General features: G+C 49.7%; 1 protein-coding gene across 1 annotated transcript; it reads right to left on the bottom strand.

Annotated features, from left to right (window-relative positions):
- Positions 1-6520: 6520 nt before the first annotated feature.
- On the bottom strand, positions 6521-18671 carry LBH (LBH regulator of Wnt signaling pathway). The gene is made up of 3 exons (XM_075707567.1): positions 18611-18671; positions 17682-17784; positions 6521-9009 (listed from the first exon to the last, which is right to left on the bottom strand). The coding sequence occupies exons 1-3, from the start codon at positions 18634-18636 to the stop codon at positions 8812-8814; spliced, it is 327 nt and encodes a 108-aa protein (XP_075563682.1). The 5' UTR covers positions 18637-18671; the 3' UTR covers positions 6521-8811.
- Between the last annotated feature and the right edge of the window lie 905 nt (positions 18672-19576).

Raw genomic sequence — 19576 nt, 5'->3', positions numbered from 1 at the left:
CAGCATGACCGAAGTCAATGGGATGTCCGTGGAGTGGGAGTGAACGCGTCTCCTTCCTTTCAGGAGACTAAACAGGCTAGACACACTAAACTCTCAGGCTAGACACCTGAGTTTTAATTATGACAGAGGCAGTTCAGCGTGACTAGCCCAGTGCCAGGGTGGGAGGTGGCATCACAGGGTCTGCAACTGGGAGCTTTTTGCTGGCTCCCTGGGTGAAACTCAGCCAAATAAACCATCTCCCCCAACAGCAGTGGTGCTGGAGATTTCTTCCGAGCAGGTGTCCTCAAAACTGACTGCTGTTTCATCATACCAGGAACCTCCCCTGTAACAAACGTCTAAGGTTTGTTGGAAGAGAAAGGTATGGAAAGTCACGGATGGCAAGTCCCTATAAAGCTCCAAATACTCACTGAAGTTAAATACTATACTTCATGCAAACTGTGGCCAAACATAATTTACAGAGGTCAGTAATAGTTACAGAGATTTAGCTGCTCAGATTAAGCAAGGCAGAGACAGCAGGAGGCCCTGGCAAAATCTCTTGGGCTGCTATTGGGAAAAACTAGAAAGGATGCTGCATGGAGAGGAGCACATGGGCAGGATGCCATCTGTGAAACACGCTGCAGCAAACACCTGCCAGGCAGCTCAGAAAGGCCCTGGAATGGGCCAGGACAGCCCAGGTGTTCATCCCGGAGCGCCGGTGGGGTGTGTGGCGGCACACAGCGTGGCCCTCGTCTGCCCCATATGAATGCCTACAGGCTCTCCCCTCTACCGCACGCAGGCACCCACAAGCAGACCCAGCCAGGAATTGGCATGCGAGTGTTGCCGATTTTGGCAAATCCCATTTCAGCTCAGCTGAGCGTCCCATGGATAGACAGGTCATGAGACTGAACACTACAAAGTCCCTTTGTCCTCAGGTGCAGGGGATAATAACCCCAGCACGGATCAGCTGAGCCTGGCAGGGACTGATGAGCCCCTGCAAAGCCTCCCCTGGGTCCCATTGCTGGAATAAGTTTATGCACGAGACCCTGCTCTAAAGCCTCCTCTGCCTCTCCCTCTTGCAAGAGTATCCCAAATCCCATCAGCGGGAACATTACTGGATTAAACCCACCAATTCAATGTCAGAATGTGCCAATTACTTAAAAGTCTGTGTGGAGAGTAAAGCAAGCTGTGGGTGCCGGACCAGGGGAGGGTTGGGGGGAGCTGAGAGGCAAATCCCACATGCACACACATGCACACACATGCACAGCCCTCTCAGCACACTAGAAAGGATTTCCCCACCCAAGGGTGCACAGTGAGCAGCTCCACCCCTGCAGCTTGCCCGACCACCCAACTTCAGCCAGCTCACCTCCACCCTGTGGAACGCAGGGGTGCTGCCACCCCAGGCACCAAACAGGCGCCGCCTTAAGCAGGGGAAATCCCCCTGCAGCTCTCCTTGAAGCAGGGGTCAGTCCTCACCCCCGCAGGCAGCATCCAAAGCAGACTTGATAGCCACAGCGCTGGCAACAACTGCAGTGGAAAAGAGTTGTCAAACACCGTTCAGGAAGGCTTGTGCTTGACAAATATTTGTCGAGCTGATTGTAACCCACCCAGCTCATGCTCCTGAATGCAGAGAACCTGTGGGGAAGAGTTTAAAACTCCCGTACTACAGCCACCCTCTTTTCCTCCCCTGGCACGGCTGGAGAAAGCTGCAATCTTGGGTTGCCTTCTCCCCCCAGCTGAGCTGCTCCCAGCACAGGGCACAGCAGGAGCAAGCTATTACATGGCAGTGACCACTCTAGGATTTTATTCCCATGTCTTCCCTTACATTGATCCCCATCTTTGCAGGCCAGAGCCCAAGACATCAGCCGACATGACCCTGGAGGAGACGGGGAGCTGCCTTGCTGTAGCTGGCCAAGGCACTGGCTGCTACTCCATCCTTGCAGCTTGCAGCAGAACTGTGTGCATATGGCTCCCAGCAGGTATGGCAGGGCATCATGCATGCCCACATGTGGCCACGAAGGTACCTGAGCCAGTGGGATGTTTGGGAAAGAGGTGCTTAGTGGTAGGACACATTCTGGGACTGATGGGGCAGGAAACACCCAGGCTCCTGAGCTGGCCAAGTGCAGAATAAAGAAGGAAGTATTGAAAATAAAAGCAAGGCTGCTGTGACATTTTCATGCTTGGCTTCTGACATCCTCTCCCTCTCGTACACTTGACTTCCTTGCTTATTTTTATCAGATGAAGCTGATGGTCGCTGCTACGGTAACCCTGTGCGGTTACAGCTCTGGCAGTGAACAAGTGCTCAATGCATGTTTCCTTTGCGGCTTCCCTCCCCGCTCTGTCTTCCCACCCCTCAGGGCTCTCAAAATACTGTGTTTGACTTTGTTATGCCTTAGTTGTGAACATTGCCTGTTGTGATGGGCAGGGTTCACCCTTCCCGGCTCTGCTTGCTTGGCCTACCAGCCACTGCTGTCTTCCCCCTCTTCTTGTCCTACCTTTGCTGTCTTTGGTGGGCAAAGTACAGGTCTCTGACCCCAAGTACAGGGCTGGGTTTTTGTTGGTTTTTTTTTTTTTTTTAAACATGGAAAAAGCACAAAACTCTCCCAGGGCTGATAATGTGGGGTGGGGGAAAAAGCTCTTCATTGACAGGGTAAAGTCTGATTTGCAACAACAAAAATAATTCTCTTGCCTTGAGCCCACTCCTTCCCCTTTCAGAGTCATTATGGGGAAGGTGGAACCAGAGAATAAAGGCTGGTGCTCTCTCCTACACCATGGAGATCAGTTCATCTCCCAGGGCTTCCCACCTGCCCTAGGTAGTGATGACCCACATCTCCTAAGGTGGTACCAGAGCCTCATCAGTGGATCTACCAGTGCTCCAGTCCCACCGAAGTAATTTCTGTTGATGGCATTTCACCAGCAAGGGTGAAGTACAATGGGTCATTGTACTTGAAGAAATTTTCATGCTCTCAAGCTCTTCCCCAGCTGGTCTGTCTCCAGTTCTGGCACCCAAACTGCACCGGGATATTACAAGCAGCTACCCCCAGCTTTCAGCTCATGCCATGGCCATCGGCACAGCATGCCAAAGCCAAGCCCCATTCGCCCCTTCCTCCGCGTGAACTTCCAGCAAGCGAACATCAGGAGCTGTGGAGGGTTACGGGTGCCCCGGGGTATGTCCCTGCTGCACGTCCAGCCCTTCAGGCATGAAACCACAGGGCCACAAAGGACCTTTGGCAGCACAGCCCCCTGCTACCTTATGGTTAGACTGGATGATCTTAAAGGTCTTTTCCAATCTAAACGATTCTATGATTCTACCACACCTTACATCCCATCCCAGCCTCCTCTCCTTTCTGCCCCTAGCTAGCAGCCACCCATGGTACCCTTCCTCACTTTGCAGCAGCTCACATTTTCCCCAGCTCTGCTTGTCACCATGTTCACACAGGGCATAACCACCAGTCCTAGGCATTTCTTGGGTGAAACAGGTTTCTCTGAAGTTGGTTTCCCCCTAGGTGCTGGGCCTGAAACCTCTTCCCTTCCCCTCCTAAAAACAATGCTCGCAAGCTTTCATTTTTGTTATGACCACCTTGAGCTTACTTCAGCAGAGCTGCTCTCCAGCCAGGCTTGCACAGACCTTTCTGAAGGTGGATAATAGCTGTAGCTAAGAGACTTTTTTTTTAACCAGAGTGGCTGAAAAGCCGATGCTGCTGTGCTATTGACACTGCTGGCCCCTGGCAGGGCCCGGGCAAAGCTGCAGCTCAAGGGATGCCCCACACCTTCGCACGCAGCCCTTCTGCTGCTGGGAGTCCTGGCACACTTCAGCCCTGCCCAAGCATACCCGGGCAAAGAAACCCTGAATGGGTCACAGTGGTACCCACCTGCCCTCACCCTTTAATTCCAGCTTTTCACCAGGAAACCCTGAAAGACAGCAGCAACGACCTTGCAGCAAGACAGGCAGACGCATACTCACAACATGCTCCTGGAAGCACAGATGCATTTACATAGGTGCTGCCAACCACGGGGGCATTGGACTGGTGCATAATTAAACTTCATGGTGCTTGTCAGGTCCAGGCCCAGCTCTTTGCTTTCCTTAACCCATTCCTTTTCTGTCCAAGTGTAAGCAAAAAGGCATCATTCAAATCATGAAACACCCAGAGCTTTTCTCCTCAAACAAGGATTTAGGGGTAGTAATTGCTCTTGTTTATGTAGAGATGTTTGGTGCCCAGGATTACTTTTGGAGACCTCCAAGCACATGCATTACAGGCCATTGCTCCTCACATCCCTCATTTCATTCCAGGTGACTAGGCTAGCAGTCGGGGGATTTTAATTTCATTTTGATTGTGCTTCAAGGCATCTCAAAGCAGAGCAACACAACAGGGATGAAACTCCTTGTCCTCAGCTGCTGAGCACTTCTTACAGGAGCTAAAATGGGAAGGAGGCAGCCCAGGTTATCCTCACCTGGCAGGCAACACTAGTTCGCTGTTGCTTGCAATAATAAGGAGTGTGGTTACACCAGAGCACAACTCAGACACACACTAAGGGGACCTGTGTCCAGGGGGTGGCTGCTCCCCATGTGCAGTGCTGATGAATTATCTTTGCACTCCTGCAGAGCAACAATTTTGCCTGGCTGCACCCAAATACAGGCAAAGTGAGATGCCAAAAATTCATCAGCACTGTGTGTTTCAAGTGACTGTGTGCTTTGGCATAGCCAAACAGAAGTGGATACACACCAAAAACAAGCCAAATGTTTGGGAGAGTGAACACAGGCTGAACTAAGCAGAGCAGCAGTGCTTGCTGTGTCATCAGTTGCAACTACAGGGCAGAGCTTTGAGGAGGACAAATGCCTCAAGTCCAAATGAGAGCCAGAAGAAGAAACATTGCTTTATGTGCAAAGAAAGGTCCTTATGCCACCCATGAAGTTCTTGAGATGACCTAGGGTCACCCATTCAGCAGCAAGTCCATTTTCATTTGGTGATGCAAGTTCCAGTTTGACCATAACAGCTGGAGCCAAGGACCAGGAAAAAGCCCCCTTCCCACCATCACTGCTCCAGGCTGATGCAAGGCAGACCCCCAAGCCAGAATGAGCCCTGCTCAGAGGCCAGCCTTTCTGGTCTGGCCCCAAAATAGCATGATGCATCAGGAAACAAAGTGAGTGGCTTCATTCTGACATGAGCCTGAAAAACCTGTTCCTGTGAAGCACATGGAAGTAGCAGACAAGTTCAATGCATTTGCAGGTTCCCTAACCAGTGCTGTATTTTAATCAGAAATGTTCTGGGGCAGGACTAAACATCTTCAATGATTTCAGGCCAGCACTTCATCTTGGAAGTGCTGCAGCTTCTTCTACAAGGAAAGCAACTCCATGCCTAAGGAGGGGAAGAAATCAAGGCACCTTAGCTAGAGGCTGATTCAAGAAAAGGAGAGGCAATCTTCACATTGTATTTATCTTTCCATGGCATAAAACATCCACAAGGGCTGAGCACAATATAATCTGGGAGGCTCACATTCAGCATGACCTCAGTTCAAGCATTAAATCTGTGGGTCATTAGTTAGTGTATTTAAACCAGTCTCGAGTAAACATATCACTCTAGCCTCAGCCCAGCTTGTTTGCATAGGTAAGATTAGAGTTTGTTACTCACCAAATCACAGGAACTTCTCTCCATGTATCTGAAAGCTAGGGGTATTCCAGGGCATTTACTTCTTATCACCTAGTTTTAGTGGAAAATTTAATCCCATTGAAGTTTGAATTACTGAATCCTGGCATGGTCAGATTTCCACATCCCAGATACTGCCTTGGTACCAAACAAGTTCAGAACCACAGTCAGAAATCCAGTTTCCTCCAGGTCTTCCTCTGGCAGCACTGTGGGCTGCAGCACACAGACACTGGTATGGGCAAGACACAAATGACTACTCAAGCAGGCTTAACCTCTAGACCCAAAACGACCAAAGCAGACAACCCCAGGTAGCTCGGCTGAGACCCTAACAGCACACAGCATGGCAAGACTTATCTTCATGCATTGTTGCTCAGGGCAGGGTAAGAGCATGCACAGGGAACATGCACAGGTACTTTATCAGTACTAAGAGCAACTATGAATAGCCTCCGCTCTCCGTGACTTCATGCTCTGCAAGGTTAGGTAAGGGGTTAGATATATAGATAATTATAGATATAAATACAGATTTTTCAGGACCAAGTTAGAGCACCACTTTACTGCATCCTTTCACACAGCAATAAGCAACTGTAGGAAGATGAAAGGCAAAGATGCTGCCCCTCACTCTAAGTTGATTTAGGTTTACAATCCCACAGGGCATGTTCTGAGGTCAGCCACATGTACAAAGCACAAGCATCTCCAGGTTTGCACAACAGCCTCAACTGACAGACATAAGTCTTTTAGGATATTTGCATTAGCCTTGCAAGTCAAACCTCAGACCTGAAACACAAGGACTGACCATTAGCTGGAAGGTTGACCATCCAACCCGCTTTGGCAGTAAGACAAAGCCAGTATGTTTGGAAAGCATTTTCAAACTTTATTTACAACTGTCACAGTGACAAAAATGTAGTTTGAAAAAAATGCTAGCTTCTCCCTGAGGCTCAAAAAAGAATTACAGAAATATAGAATGTATATCATACAACAGGAGGAGTTTTACTGGAGTGCTTTGTTCTTTAGATACGTTCAACAACAAATAGAAATATACACAATACTTTCAAAAAAAGGATGCAGACAGAAATATGCAAGTCTTTCGGGCAGACAGCAGGTCTGAAGTCCAAGGATTGCCATCTCATTGCTGCCCACATGGTAATATCTTTGATATACAGCTTTGACTTGGTGGTACAGATGGTAGAGACCAATAGAGAGTAACACTTAGAAATAAGACAACTGGCTGGTATGCAGGTATACAAGCTCATTCCAGTAAGACAGCAAGACTAGAACAAGTGTTACAGATACAACAGCTGAATCAATTGCTAGAGAAAATGGTATCACCACATCATGACCATTTGGTGATCAACTGTCCACCAAGACAGGCAGGGAACATGTATAACCAGGTCTGCGTTGCTGGACCAGAGACCAGCTGCAGTGTAGGAACACTGAGTTTCTCCTGCTTTGTGCTAACTCATCTCCAAACTCCTATCTGTCTGAAACAGTTATGCAGAGCTGATAAATTATTGCCATGTTTAAACACAAGCAAGACAAGACTAAAACAATCCTGCCAATATGTTAAAAGCAGTTCCCAACCCCCACCAGCGTTTAACTACTCATGAGGTATTAAAAATACAAATACACACATGTCCAAATAGATTTTAAAAATGGAACCGGTTATAAGCAAAGGGTGGTGGCATTGGGATTATTATGAAAGTTTGGTTAAGGCCTTGACATTTCTTTTTCTCTTCCATGACCCCAAATTTGGTTTAGGTGGTAACTGTTCTCATCCTACCCCAAGACCGACTGGCTCCCGAGCTGGTCCCCAAAGCTGCGAGATCATTACTTTCCAGGAAAGCAGCAGGTTACCCTGTCTGGCAGCAGACTGGCCTCCTCCCCAAACAAGAGACAGGCGACTTCTCCTTGGAGCAGGATATGGTGAAGAGGACACAACCACAGACTTTGCAAGCCAGTCTGCACTTCATTAAACATCCATGAATGTTTCACCCTTGCTATGAAGCAGAAACACATCTTGTCTCAGGACACCCAGGCTAATCCTCTCCCAACAGACCCCTCCCTACAAACCTCCCCCCTCTCCTGCTGGTGATCCACACTAGATCTGGCATTTCGTCTTTGGATTGCCTCCAGGTCTGGCAGTACTCCCCACCATGCACAGCCCTACTAGCCTGTCCTGCACTGCCAGGGCTCTAAGGAGGCCCTGCAGTGCAAAGCTGGAGGAGATCCCCCGCTCCAGCCCTCACAAGCCCACTGACCAGCAAGTGGGAAACATGAAACCCCACAGCCTCAAGGACACCAAAGTAAGGAGGCATAATCCTCACCCTCTGGCTTTGGGCACTGTACAAGACAAGACCGACCACAGCAGCCTCAGCAAATAGGAGAGAAAAATCCAAGGTGTTCAAAACCTACATGAGCTCTTGCTGCAGACAAAAGCATCTTTGCATCTGATGCGCATTACCTCACGCTAACCACCTGCAAGATAAACCAGGGCCTTGCAGTAGAGATGACAAGCAGCAGCCTAACATTATCCTGCAAATACAGCTGTTCAGCATTGAAGAGTCTAAAGGCAAACAGAGGGGGAGAAAACAGCTTTGGGAAAAGTGGCTGGAAACCAGGCTCAATAGCGAGAGCAACAAACCCAACTACTCTTACGGATGCTCATGTTACCCTAGGAGGTGCTGAACCAGGGAGAGCTACAGGCCCCTTGTCAGCAGAGCATTTAGCCGTGCTTCACTATGGACACCCTTCCACCCCCCGACACACAAAATGGAAGCTGTAAGAAAGGCAAATCTGAGAGATGACAGCTCTGTTCTCATGCTTTTAGCCAGAGGCAGCTCCCGGCCAAATGCTGCCGCCTCCGACTTTCCTCCCCCTCCCCAAGCTCCCCCCTCCAGCAGTCCTCGCGTGGTCACCCTTTGCCATGTGCTTGGAATTTCACTGCTGCCTCCGCCTCGGAAAAATACAGATAGTGATCTCAAGAACAGCAAACATTTCTCTGCGTTACTTCCTTCCTTCCTCCCTCAGGAGGTCTGGTGACACCGAGGGCTTCAGTTCTCAATACAGAGAATACAAAAAAACTAAGATCTCGCAGGTGCAAAGTTGAACTTGTCTTTTTTTTAAAAAGACTTTCAAAAGAAGTGTGGCTCTTCCTTCAGAAGGGTGCGGTCCCTTGCCTTTCCTCAGATACCATTTATTGCTCCTTGTTGTCCTTCTTTGCATCTTCACAGTTTTCTTCCTCTTCCTCCTCCTCCTCCTGCACGAGGAACTCTTCGGGTGGCCATCTCAGCTCACCGCTCTCCACGTCACCCTCCGTCGGCTCCACCACAATTGAGGGCAGGCGGTCCTTCAGCTTACAGTAACGGTCGAAGTCCGAGGGATCGGGGAAGATCTGAAAGAACCAAGAAACAGTCTGAGAGGGGCGTTCAAGAAGTCTTAGCCAAAACCCAACTCTCAAGACACTTGGGTCTTCAGGGCAGACTAGTCAGGACACAGAGTAAACCACTGAGTGATGGGAAGACTCTTGAACTTGTAAATAAGCTTCTCTAATCTCTGAGTATTTGAAATAAGTGCTGCCCAAGAGGCTTCCAAAACACACGCTTGCTTGCATAGTCCTCAAACAGGCATCTGCCCTTTTGGATATTTATCCAACTGCCTCACCCCCACCACCACTGCTTTTGCATTAATGCTTATGAGTTTGCACACTGAGCTATCTCGATCAGAGAATCTAAGATCTCATTTCCTGCTGCTGGTCACACTACACACGAGAACAGGCATGTGCTCCAGGCTCTGCTGCTAGAAGGGAAAGGAGGCACATGGCAACCCAGGGCTAGAGCAGTCCAGACCCTTGCAGCAAAGGCTTGCATCTGGTATCACTGCAGGGCCACAGCACCAGAACGAAAGAGAAGTTCAAGTGCATTTCAGAGAGAATTTTGCCAGTGTTCTGCATGCTACAGCTACCATACATCAGCAGTGAAACTCAGCAGGAGGACACTCATTCTGTGGAAGGGCTGGAGACTGGACTATATTTCTTAGGGCAGGAGGTACCTGTGGCATAGCTAACAGTTACATACCCTGGTGCAAGGAACAGGAGGACCCCCCCCCCCTTATCTCCAGCCCCACAAAGGTGCACAGAGCAGTACCTTACCCCTTTCCCTCCCACCCAGAGCTTGCCACATGGGTACACGTGCTCTGCAGCAGCACCAGCATCCAAACTCGCCGGCAGTGCCACTGGAGTGCATGCTTTGATCCTACTAGGAACCAAGGCAAAGACACAGGTACAGGAAAAACTGCTACTGCAGTGCAGTGTTAGCAGGAGGTTTGCATGACTGAATTGCAGTGTGAATGGAAAAGGCTGCTGTTACTTACAGGGATGCCCTACTAGGGGAACAGCTTCGAACCCCAGCTCATCCAGAAGAGAACTGCTGGGTAACAAGAACCAGTTGCCATATCAGATCCCTTGGTTGGTAACCAGAGGATTAAACAATTACCACCTGTTTATTTCAAACAATTTTACCAGAGTGCCCATTTCACATTAGTTGCATTTAAATACCCCAAAGATGATAATCACAAGATGCATTTTCCCCTCCAGGTTGTAGATGAGGTGAGGAGTCACACACTGTACTCTTCCTTGAACACCAGCTGCATTCAAGTGAGCCATCAGAGCATCCTTGCAGAGACAGCACTGTAGACCTCAAGCACACACAATGCTTGTGGGTGTCTTGGTTTGAGAGCAAGATCTCACCTGCTTTGATCTTTGTGGTTCCAATTACAAAAGCAGGTTCCCCATCCAGGAGCCCTGAGCATTAACCACAAAGCATCATACTCCTCATGCCAATCATGCAGGTACCCACCACCTTGGGAAGCCCTGGCCCAAACCCCAGAGTGAAACATCATCCTATCAACTGTAAAATACACCATTACCTCCTGGTCAATATTGAGTCTTCTACTGTTCAGCCACATTTCTCTCACATCCAAAGCTTTGTGGCAACCAGGTTACCAACCCAAGAAAGCCATCAGGTTGCTACTTAATGCAAAGTCAGGCACGGTAACTTTGGGAAGGGGTGCTAAGGCAAGCAACTCAGTGTGAAGGTAACAAAACAGGAAGGCTCTTTGCAGCCAGCCATCTGGTCCTGGGAACAGTGGTGCAGGAGCCCAGCTCCCACTACAGCACCCACCATCCGTATAACTTCAAGTGCACAGGAGAGGTCTTAGAACACAGCCGCATTAACATGGGCACTGCAGTACGAGCTACTTGCTATTAGTCACTCCCAGAACAAGTGAGACAGCAACTGTTTCTCAGAGCTTTGTGGCTTCTGCTTGGCCAAAGGCAGTTTCAGACACACAGTGCATTACTGGAAGTACAGTCGGTGGCTCTTAAGCATCCACTTGTTATCTAAACTCAGGATAGGAAAAAAATACCCTTGACATTACATGGTTTAGAAGGCTGCAATGGAAAAAGAAGTGTGGTTCAGGAGGTTACATAAGCTGAAAATGTCATGAAAATAGCCTCCTGTGCAAGAAAAATAGCAGTATAATAATTAAACTAACCTTTGGCTGCTATCATTTTAAGCACATTAGGTCAAATTGGAGCAATTTCTTTGAAAATAGCCTGCCAGATTTTTTTCCAGAAACTAAGTAGTAGTCATTTCCTTACAAACAAATATCCCCGAAATGTGGTGTGCAGCTTTTTTAATAAAAAACCCTAGCACAATCTTATCTCAAACAGCTGCAGGACAGGCTGAACCCAAGAAGGTCAGGATTTTTTCCACTAAGTCATGCTTTTTAATCGTTGAGGCAGCATGAAGTGCGATGTTGCAACTGCACTTTCAAGGGGTGTGGACAGTCAATGGAAAAAATAGAGGCAGATTTCCTCGCATGTGAAGAGCAGGGCAACGCAGTAGGCCAAGCACAGGGGACCAAAGGAAAAAGGGTTTCAGATTAAGACTCCACTTACATATCTGGGGAAAACAGGTAGAAGTTACCCCAACCAGCCTCCCCACTCACTCCAAAATAAGCTGTGTTGCCAAGCTCTTTTTATAAAAATAAGTGAGCACCAGCTTTCTGCTGTCCCACACCAGTAGTGCCATGCTGCATTTGTTGGTCCCGCATGCCTAATCTGGTCCCACTCCAGATTTAAACAATGGGAAGGAAAAAAAACAACTCTAAAACTTGCAGCAAGGTTCCCACTGGGACTACAGCAGCTCAGCTCTGACCTGCAAGCTCTGCACCCTTTTGCACAGCAGCCAGGACAGGTTGTCCAGCAAAACCTGCCTATGAGCCCTTCTGCTCACATTACTCAGCTCAGGCTTGTGGGAGGAAGACTTTGCATCTCCCCACCACCCAAAGAGTACGGCAGTAACATGTTAACTTGTCCCCCTCATTTAGCAGAGGGAGCCACATTGCACACAGCTCAAGCAGATGACTACTTCTGGCTGATCTGGTCACTTGATGGGGGACAAATGACAACCACAAACTGGTTGCGAAGGCTACCTAAAAGCAAGTTTAGCAGCAATTCAAAGGTATCTCCCCCTCACAGGCATGGCAGCAGAGCCCCCCCTTCTGTAGCTGAGCCCCAGCTCCTGGCCCATCACCGAGACACACATCCAACACCTTTATAGCCCACAGAGGACATGTATATTGCTTCTTATACTACTCAATCCAGTTTCTTGCTCACAGCAAGACTAGCTTTCAGAGGCGTCTCCAGATTATGTTTTGAGAACTGCTCTCCTCATACAAATCATCACATACAAGTCAACCAAACTCTTGCCTGACAGCTAGAAAGGGCAGTGAAAAGCAGAACTTGAAATTATTTTAGAAAGATCATGTTTGCCTCTGTTTCAGATGATCTAGCTCTACTATCCTTGAATGAAGTCTTGGCAACAAGAATGGAAAGTTTTCATTCCCCTGGGGAGGCTCATACCCTCTCTCAGCATTCACAGGGATGGAGAAGCACCAAAAGCAGGAGAGATGTCAGACAATTAAAGAGCATTAGCTCAGAGCTACCATAATCCAAGTGACACTTGTAAATTTAAAACAACTTCCACATGTGCACTCCATAACAACACCCACAGTTAAAATGCTGCTTGTCTCCCCTCCCATGGGGCTGAAAGCTATTTCAATTATATTACAGGGAGATTAAGGTAATGAGATCTTTCCAAATTAAGTTACTGTTTTGGGGGAAAGCTTTGCTTCCTTGTAATACTATACAAGACTGGAAAGTCTGCACTGAGAGGCATACCACTTCAGGTATAGGATACACCCCTGATGTACACATATCACTCGTTCTCCCGGTACTAAAAAAAGCTAAGTTTTGTGCCTCTTCAGCAGTATCAAGTCGATACTCCAAATCCCAAATGAGCATTTAAGCTGCTGAAATAAAACTTTACTGCCATTGAGAAACATGGCAAGCTCATTTCAGGAAATACTTAAATCGCCTCTCAGCATCCTCTTTGGAGGAATTTTTCAGTTATAAGCAGCAGTGCTAATACATACATTTACTCAGACAGTAGTCATGACTCGAAACTGAGCTCCATCACACAGCAGCCTCTGACTCAGGTTTATGAGCTATGACAACTCCCCACTCACGGACAGATTGCCCTATCTTGGGGGACAGCAGCTGGGAAACTTCATACATCATAATTTTCCAGAGTAACAAGGCATCAAGTACGGAGGGGAAAAAACATGCACCAAGATGTTCTGATTAGCTGCTGTCTTCAGTTTGCATTTCAGTGGAACACTTTTTTGCATAGCTGCAAACATGATTAGTTTTGGCTCTGTTTATCCCATATCCTGCTTCTGCCTTCGTTTAAGGTCCCAGACTCTGGAATACACATTGACTCAGCCTACTAATCTTGTCTAGTAACCATGCATCGGATGTGCTATGTGAACAAGTTATCCTAAACTCACTTGCTATCACCACCTTTTTACAGCCCAGTCTCAAGACCTTCTGCCATAGCAAGCACCAGCTCTAATACAGCTTCCCCTGCCCAAATCAAGGCTGCACAGACATGAAGCACCTTACAAGCTAACAAGACAATCACAGACAAAGCTCAATTTCCACCCTTTGCCATCAGCCCCTGCTTCAGTAACACACTGGTTCCTCAATTTAGTTGGGGGGGGATGCAGCAGATGCAGCTCAAGCCCCTCAGCGCCAAGCACCACAGCTCCTTGGGAAAGTCAGTGCTTCACTGGTGCTGGTGAAGAGGTGTTGCATTCACCAAAAATGCTTTCCCCGCAAGACAGATGACCCAAGCTTTTGCCATAGCCACTGGATGGAGCATTAAGCCTATTTACCTAGATTCAGTCAGTCTGACATGATTCACAGCTTGCTGTGGCTGTGATTAACCTAGACAGATCCCAGCATGATGCAATCATGACTTAAAGAGCTCAAGCTCCCCATGACAACCAAACCCCAGCTGATGGCATGAGGCAAGCTCAGCCTCCACATGCCAATCTCCTAAAAGGGAGCCTAAGGTCCCACAGGACCAGCAAGCCAGCCAGCCTGCAGCAAAGTAGCACACTCAACTCAGGACACAGCATTCACTCAAAATAAACACTTTGGGCATCAAAGTGTTTTCAGGTGTGCTCAGACCCCACTTCACTTCCAAGAAGCAAGGCAGGATTCAGGTCAGGGTACTCTTTTGACAACAGCTCTGCGAAATGATTAATTCAGCCTCGGTTTCAGTAGCATCATTCGTACTGCTGTGAGATGGCATCAGAGGACAAGCTGGCAGAGTGCTGATGAGGCTTTTTGGAGAACGGGTATATCTAGGAGCTAGAAAATAGCGAACGGTACATCAGCTCTGACTGGCAGTGAAAAAGGCCAGGCTTGCCGGAGACTGTCAGGCAGGAAGCACATGAAGCCCTCCATAGGCACATCTGTTTGTGGCAGGGGCATCTTGAGCCATCAGCTGCATTTCAACGAGTTTTTTGTTTAGTAAGTCCCATGGGAATTATGGGACATCTATTAAAGATCCAGAAATAGCACTTCACTGCAGGCACAAGACCCAGCATGACATCATCTCTTCAGCTGCATCTTCTGTTTTGTCTACACTGCCCTGCCCTGAGACTCATGCCCCAGTTTCACCACTCACTTTTGCTCAGGCCCTTTAAATCTGTTGGCTGAACCACCTTCAGGGGGCTCAGAGAGCAGCTTTACATCACAAATAGAGTAATAAAGCTGCTTTACATGGAAAGGTTTTGAAATTAGCACATTAGCTTACAAGCATTTTGCATACTAACCAGAAAAACGCATTTCTATGCTGAGAAAGCACATTTTGCAAGTGAAACTGTACAAATTGCTAAGCCTACACGGGCAACTTGGTTATCACCAATCTGACTTCTACAGTCTGAGTTTTCACATCATTGCTTAAAGAGCAGTGACGGCCAGCCCACCAAAGGCCCAAAAGCTTCACTCAGGGGACACGCACCTTCGGCTGATGTCTAGACAGACAGACACTCCAGAGCGTGCGCACAGGCAAGGGGCTGGGGGGGCAGAAGGAAAAAGTCAACAAGCCAAGTTGCCCTCACAACCAGCAAGACAGACAGCAGCCCTGAAGTTCAGTGAACTCCATGGGACAGAGGAATCAGACTGCTGAAGTTCATACTCTGTGTGAGCTTGTTTCCTCAGTTTACTGCCAAGTAAAGGCAAAAATACTTTGAAACAGTACTGTTGGTTGGACAAGTCTGCCTACAGCAGACACTGGTGCGTTCTACAGTTCCAGCAAAGCTGCTGGACCATCTCCCCTGGTCCAGACAGTTTCATGTCATGGTGGCAGAGGCAGCCCCCAGGCTCATGGCTAGAATCCTATGGACCAACTCCCAGGCAGGCCCTGCTCTACACAGCCCAAAGGGCGACATTTTGAACCTCATTTTGAGGTCCTCTCTGCAGTAAAATAAATACAAGTTCTACTACTAGAAGAAGAGCAGCTTTTGAAACTAAAAGCTTGCCTCTCCTGGTTCTGGCTCCACTTTTTTTTTTTGCCTCTCGTAGCCAGCCAAGGGCTGTTACACTCAGATGGTAAGTGCCCAACTCTGCAGATGACTGGAGGAAGATGTTGCAGCTTAGAACAACAAGCCTCAGTGCAGGAGCAGTCATGCTCCATTAGCCCTGTCTGGTTTTAAGTTATTGCACTACAGCCCTCAGACTAGCATACGATTTTCCATGTACCAAACTCTCTCCATCAGCAAGATGAAGCACAAAGTGCCGAAGTCTGAGGTAGAACAACAAGTTGATGATGTGATTTGCATCAGATTTGTCCTTGCTGTTCTAACCTGAATTTTCAACTTACCTTGATGTGCACTGTGACATTCTCAGCCTAGCAGAGGAGGAAGGCTGGAGCCTGCTCCCCAGTCCTCTTTACGCTAACCTGATTTAGAGGCAGACCTCGTGCACAGCCCACACACCACTAGTGCCCCACCAGGATCATCCACCTCAACCCTTTCTGCCATCAGTCTGGCTTACAACAAAGTGAAGCACCAGCAGGCAGTTCCCAGCTCTTGCAGACATTTGAAAAAAGTTATCTATGACTAGACCACTACAGAAGAGAGATCCGGGATGCATAAAACCTGCACAGATATGAGTCGCCAGCATTTATGACTCACACATCTTCAGGTTCAGATGATCCGCTCAAAACTGAACAGGCCTGTTCCCCAGTTGGCCCAAGCAGACTTATCAAGGTCATTAGCACCTGGGGAAGAAAACCTCACGGAAGCAATCATTAGAACAAGCAGGGCACCTAGATTCTGCCTCTCACTGGAGAATTTGGATAGGTTTGGCCTGAGGCATTTGACCTGACTGGGTTAAGCCTCTTCATATGGTGACCCATAAAGACAACTGAACATCCCATGCAGGCTAGTTTGATTGCTTCAGGTTCGTAACCATTCTCATTGCTGTACACTCCCTCTATAGGAGAGGAAAGAGGCCATATGCTTTCCACTAATTCAAGCACTGAAGCACAGCTATTTCCACACACAGGCAACCCAAACAACTTGTATTATCCAGACCCAGAATTCTGACCAAAAAAAGCAATGCATCCCCTTTTCCTCCCATGGTTTTGGCTTCTGTTGGAGAGGCCTCAGCCATAGCCCAAAGTTCAGTTGATTTCATGCTTCAGCACACTGTTTCTGCCTTGTAGCTCGTTTTTCATAAATATGCAAGCACACAACACCACACCTCATTTGAATACACACTTACAGCAACTGCCTCTGTGCAGGTTGTGTAACATCTGCAAAGGAAGAACCCTGCACAGGGATCTGCCATTAAGAGTCACCCAATGCACAGACCAGATGCAAGTCATCTGCATGCACTCAGCACCTGTGTTAAATCTCATCAACAAGTCTCCTGGAAGAGTAGGAAAATATGGATCTTAGTAGGCTAAGATGCACAACTCACCCTCTGATTAACTATAAGCTACAAAATGAAAGGGAAATTGAGACTAAAGGATTAAGGCTCAAGCTAGTTTCTAAGACCACCTCTTCACCCCAGTCACTGATCTAGAGATTAATAGCTAATTACATTGTTCACAACTTTCAGAATGAATGCAGCTCATGCCTTCAGGTACTGGTATTTCAAGGCTTGTTTAGGCTGTCCCTGGCCACACTGAATCTGACTTAACACTCTCAAACAGGTCCATCAGCCAGGAAAACCAAGAAATAGATCAAAAAATTTAAGCATCATATAAATACCTCCCTCCTGCTCTAGGCAGATCATTTGTATGCCGCATTACAAAGAGCTCCCAGAGTCCTCTCAGCCCAGTGAGTGAGGCAAATCCTTCTTTAACCGATCTCCCCACTTCCCACTGAGCCCCCACGAATGCTGAACGAGTGGGGCCTTGATCACTTCAGAAACAACCGAGTCCTTTGCCAATCTGGTCTGATACCAACCGATATTTTAGACAACCGGCTCCTGCCAAGCAAGCATTCCAGTCTGTTGACTAGTTCTCACTACAGCAAGACCTGCTATTAGGTCAGGCTAAGGAAAGGTACATCAGACGGAGTTTGCAGTCCGGCCCAGGCAATTCCATAGGGGATTACTGCCTAAGCAGCCAGCAAAGCGCTTACCTGATACGACAGGCCATCCTTGCGGGGGCTTAGCCCAATCTCATCCATAGTTGGGGTGTTCATCATCACTTCAGTCATTTCAGCTGATCTCAGATAATCAGGGCTAAAAACAAAAGACAGCATTCAAGTCATCTGAGGGGCTCCCGAAGGGCTGAGCAAGATTTAAGTAGCATCGGGAAAGAAAAGCAGGCAGAAGAGGCTGTGGGCAGTCTATTTCTGGTCCCTTCCTTCCTGCCCACCCTTGGGAGAGGGTGGAAAGAGCAAGCAAACCGGTGCTACAGCCCCTGCGAGCAACTCCCTGACTTTCTCCCCAGGAGCGCAGCCCAAGAACACCTCGGGAGGCTTTCAGAGCAGCGGTTCGCTTTTAACTCCACTTCCTCCAGCTCTGCCCCCTAAGGGGGGAAAATAAAAAAAACACAGTAAATAAATGCAAGCGCTAGGGTTTTTTTTTTTCCTTTTTTTTTTTCCTTTAAGCTGGTGTGCTTTAGCTCCTGCCGACTTATTTTACAACCGCAGGGACTTCCACAGCAGCGGCGCGCACGGCGCCAATTCCAGCTCTGCTTTTACAGCCTTAATGGCATTTCCAGCTCGAGAAAGTGAATTCCCACAGTTCGCCGTTCCTCTATCGCGGCTCATCCCGCCAGCGCTCGGCTCACACCGCCGCTACCAGCCTCTTCTCCACCGCTTTTGGGGGAAAAAAAAAAAAAAAAAAAAAAAAAAAATCACGTCCCGGGGCTTCACGCCGCCCCTCCCGGGGCACACGGCGCGGCGGCGGCTGACGCCCCGGCGGACTCGCGGGGGCTCCGCTTCCAGCCACCCACGGCCACAGCAGCAGCCGGCTGGGGTGCAGCCGCCGCCGCCTCCTCCTCCTCCTCCTCCCACCCGCGGGCCGCGACCCCCCCCCGCGCCCACGGGCAGCGCCCACTCACCAGGGCAGGGGACACAGCACAGACATGAAGTCCCGGCGGAGGCTGCCCCGCGCCCTCGGGGGTGGCGGGAGGGGCACCCAGGCGCACGGCGCTGCCCCGCGAACACGGCGGCTGAGCGGCACCGGCGGGGGCTGCGGGACGCTGCTCGGCACTGCCCGGCCACACACCCGCCGCTGCCGCCGCCTCCGGTCTGAGCCCCAGCGCCGCCGCCGCGCCGCCTTAAATGGCCCCGGGGGGCGGGGCCCGACCCGCGTCCCCGCCCCCTCCGCTTGACGTCAACATTTTCATGAATGGCTCAGACGCGCGCCGCCGTGGAGGGGCGGGGGAGGGTGTGTGTGCGGAGCGGGAGGCCGCGGCGGGCTCGGCTCGGCTCGGCTCGGCTCGGCTCGGCTCGGCTCGGCTCGGCTCGGCGGGTCCATGACTTTCTGCCCTGGCCGTGCGGGCCGCCGCCCCCCGCCCAGCGCCGCCGCACCGAGCGCGGCTCCGGGCATCAGCCGGGCCGCGGCCGGGCTTGGCCTGCGGGAGGCGAAGCCCCCTTGGCGGGGGTGATGGCGGGGGAGGCCGGGGGCAGGCTGGGGGCCGCGGCCCGCGGCTGCAGCCGGGGGGGCTCCGGCACAGGCTCATGGCCCGGAGCGGCGGCAGCGGCCGCCCGTCCCGGCTCCTCTGAGCACCCTCCGTGCCCGGCACCCTCTCGCTGGAGTAGGAGCAGCGTGAGAAGCCTCACCAGGCCGAGCTATATTTAGAAAAACAATGTGAATCAATAACGGGAAGGCGCGGGAGGAGAAGGAGGCGAATCCGCTTGCTGCCCGGGAAGCGTGAGCGCCGTGGGCAGCGATAGGTGAAACGCTTTTCCTGCCTTCCCCTCCCGACATGAAGCTGCTGGAAGGCAAAACGCATCTTTGGGCGAAAGGCCCGGGCACCCCACGAACCCAGCTGAAGTCCTGACTGCGTGCGTCGACGCGCTGC

This window comes from Pelecanus crispus, chromosome 3 (assembly GCF_030463565.1).
Source record: "Pelecanus crispus isolate bPelCri1 chromosome 3, bPelCri1.pri, whole genome shotgun sequence".
Classification (NCBI taxonomy): Eukaryota; Metazoa; Chordata; class Aves; order Pelecaniformes; family Pelecanidae; genus Pelecanus; species Pelecanus crispus.
Note: the sequence above shows the minus strand (reverse complement) of the source record. Positions and strands in the feature narration are given on the sequence as shown.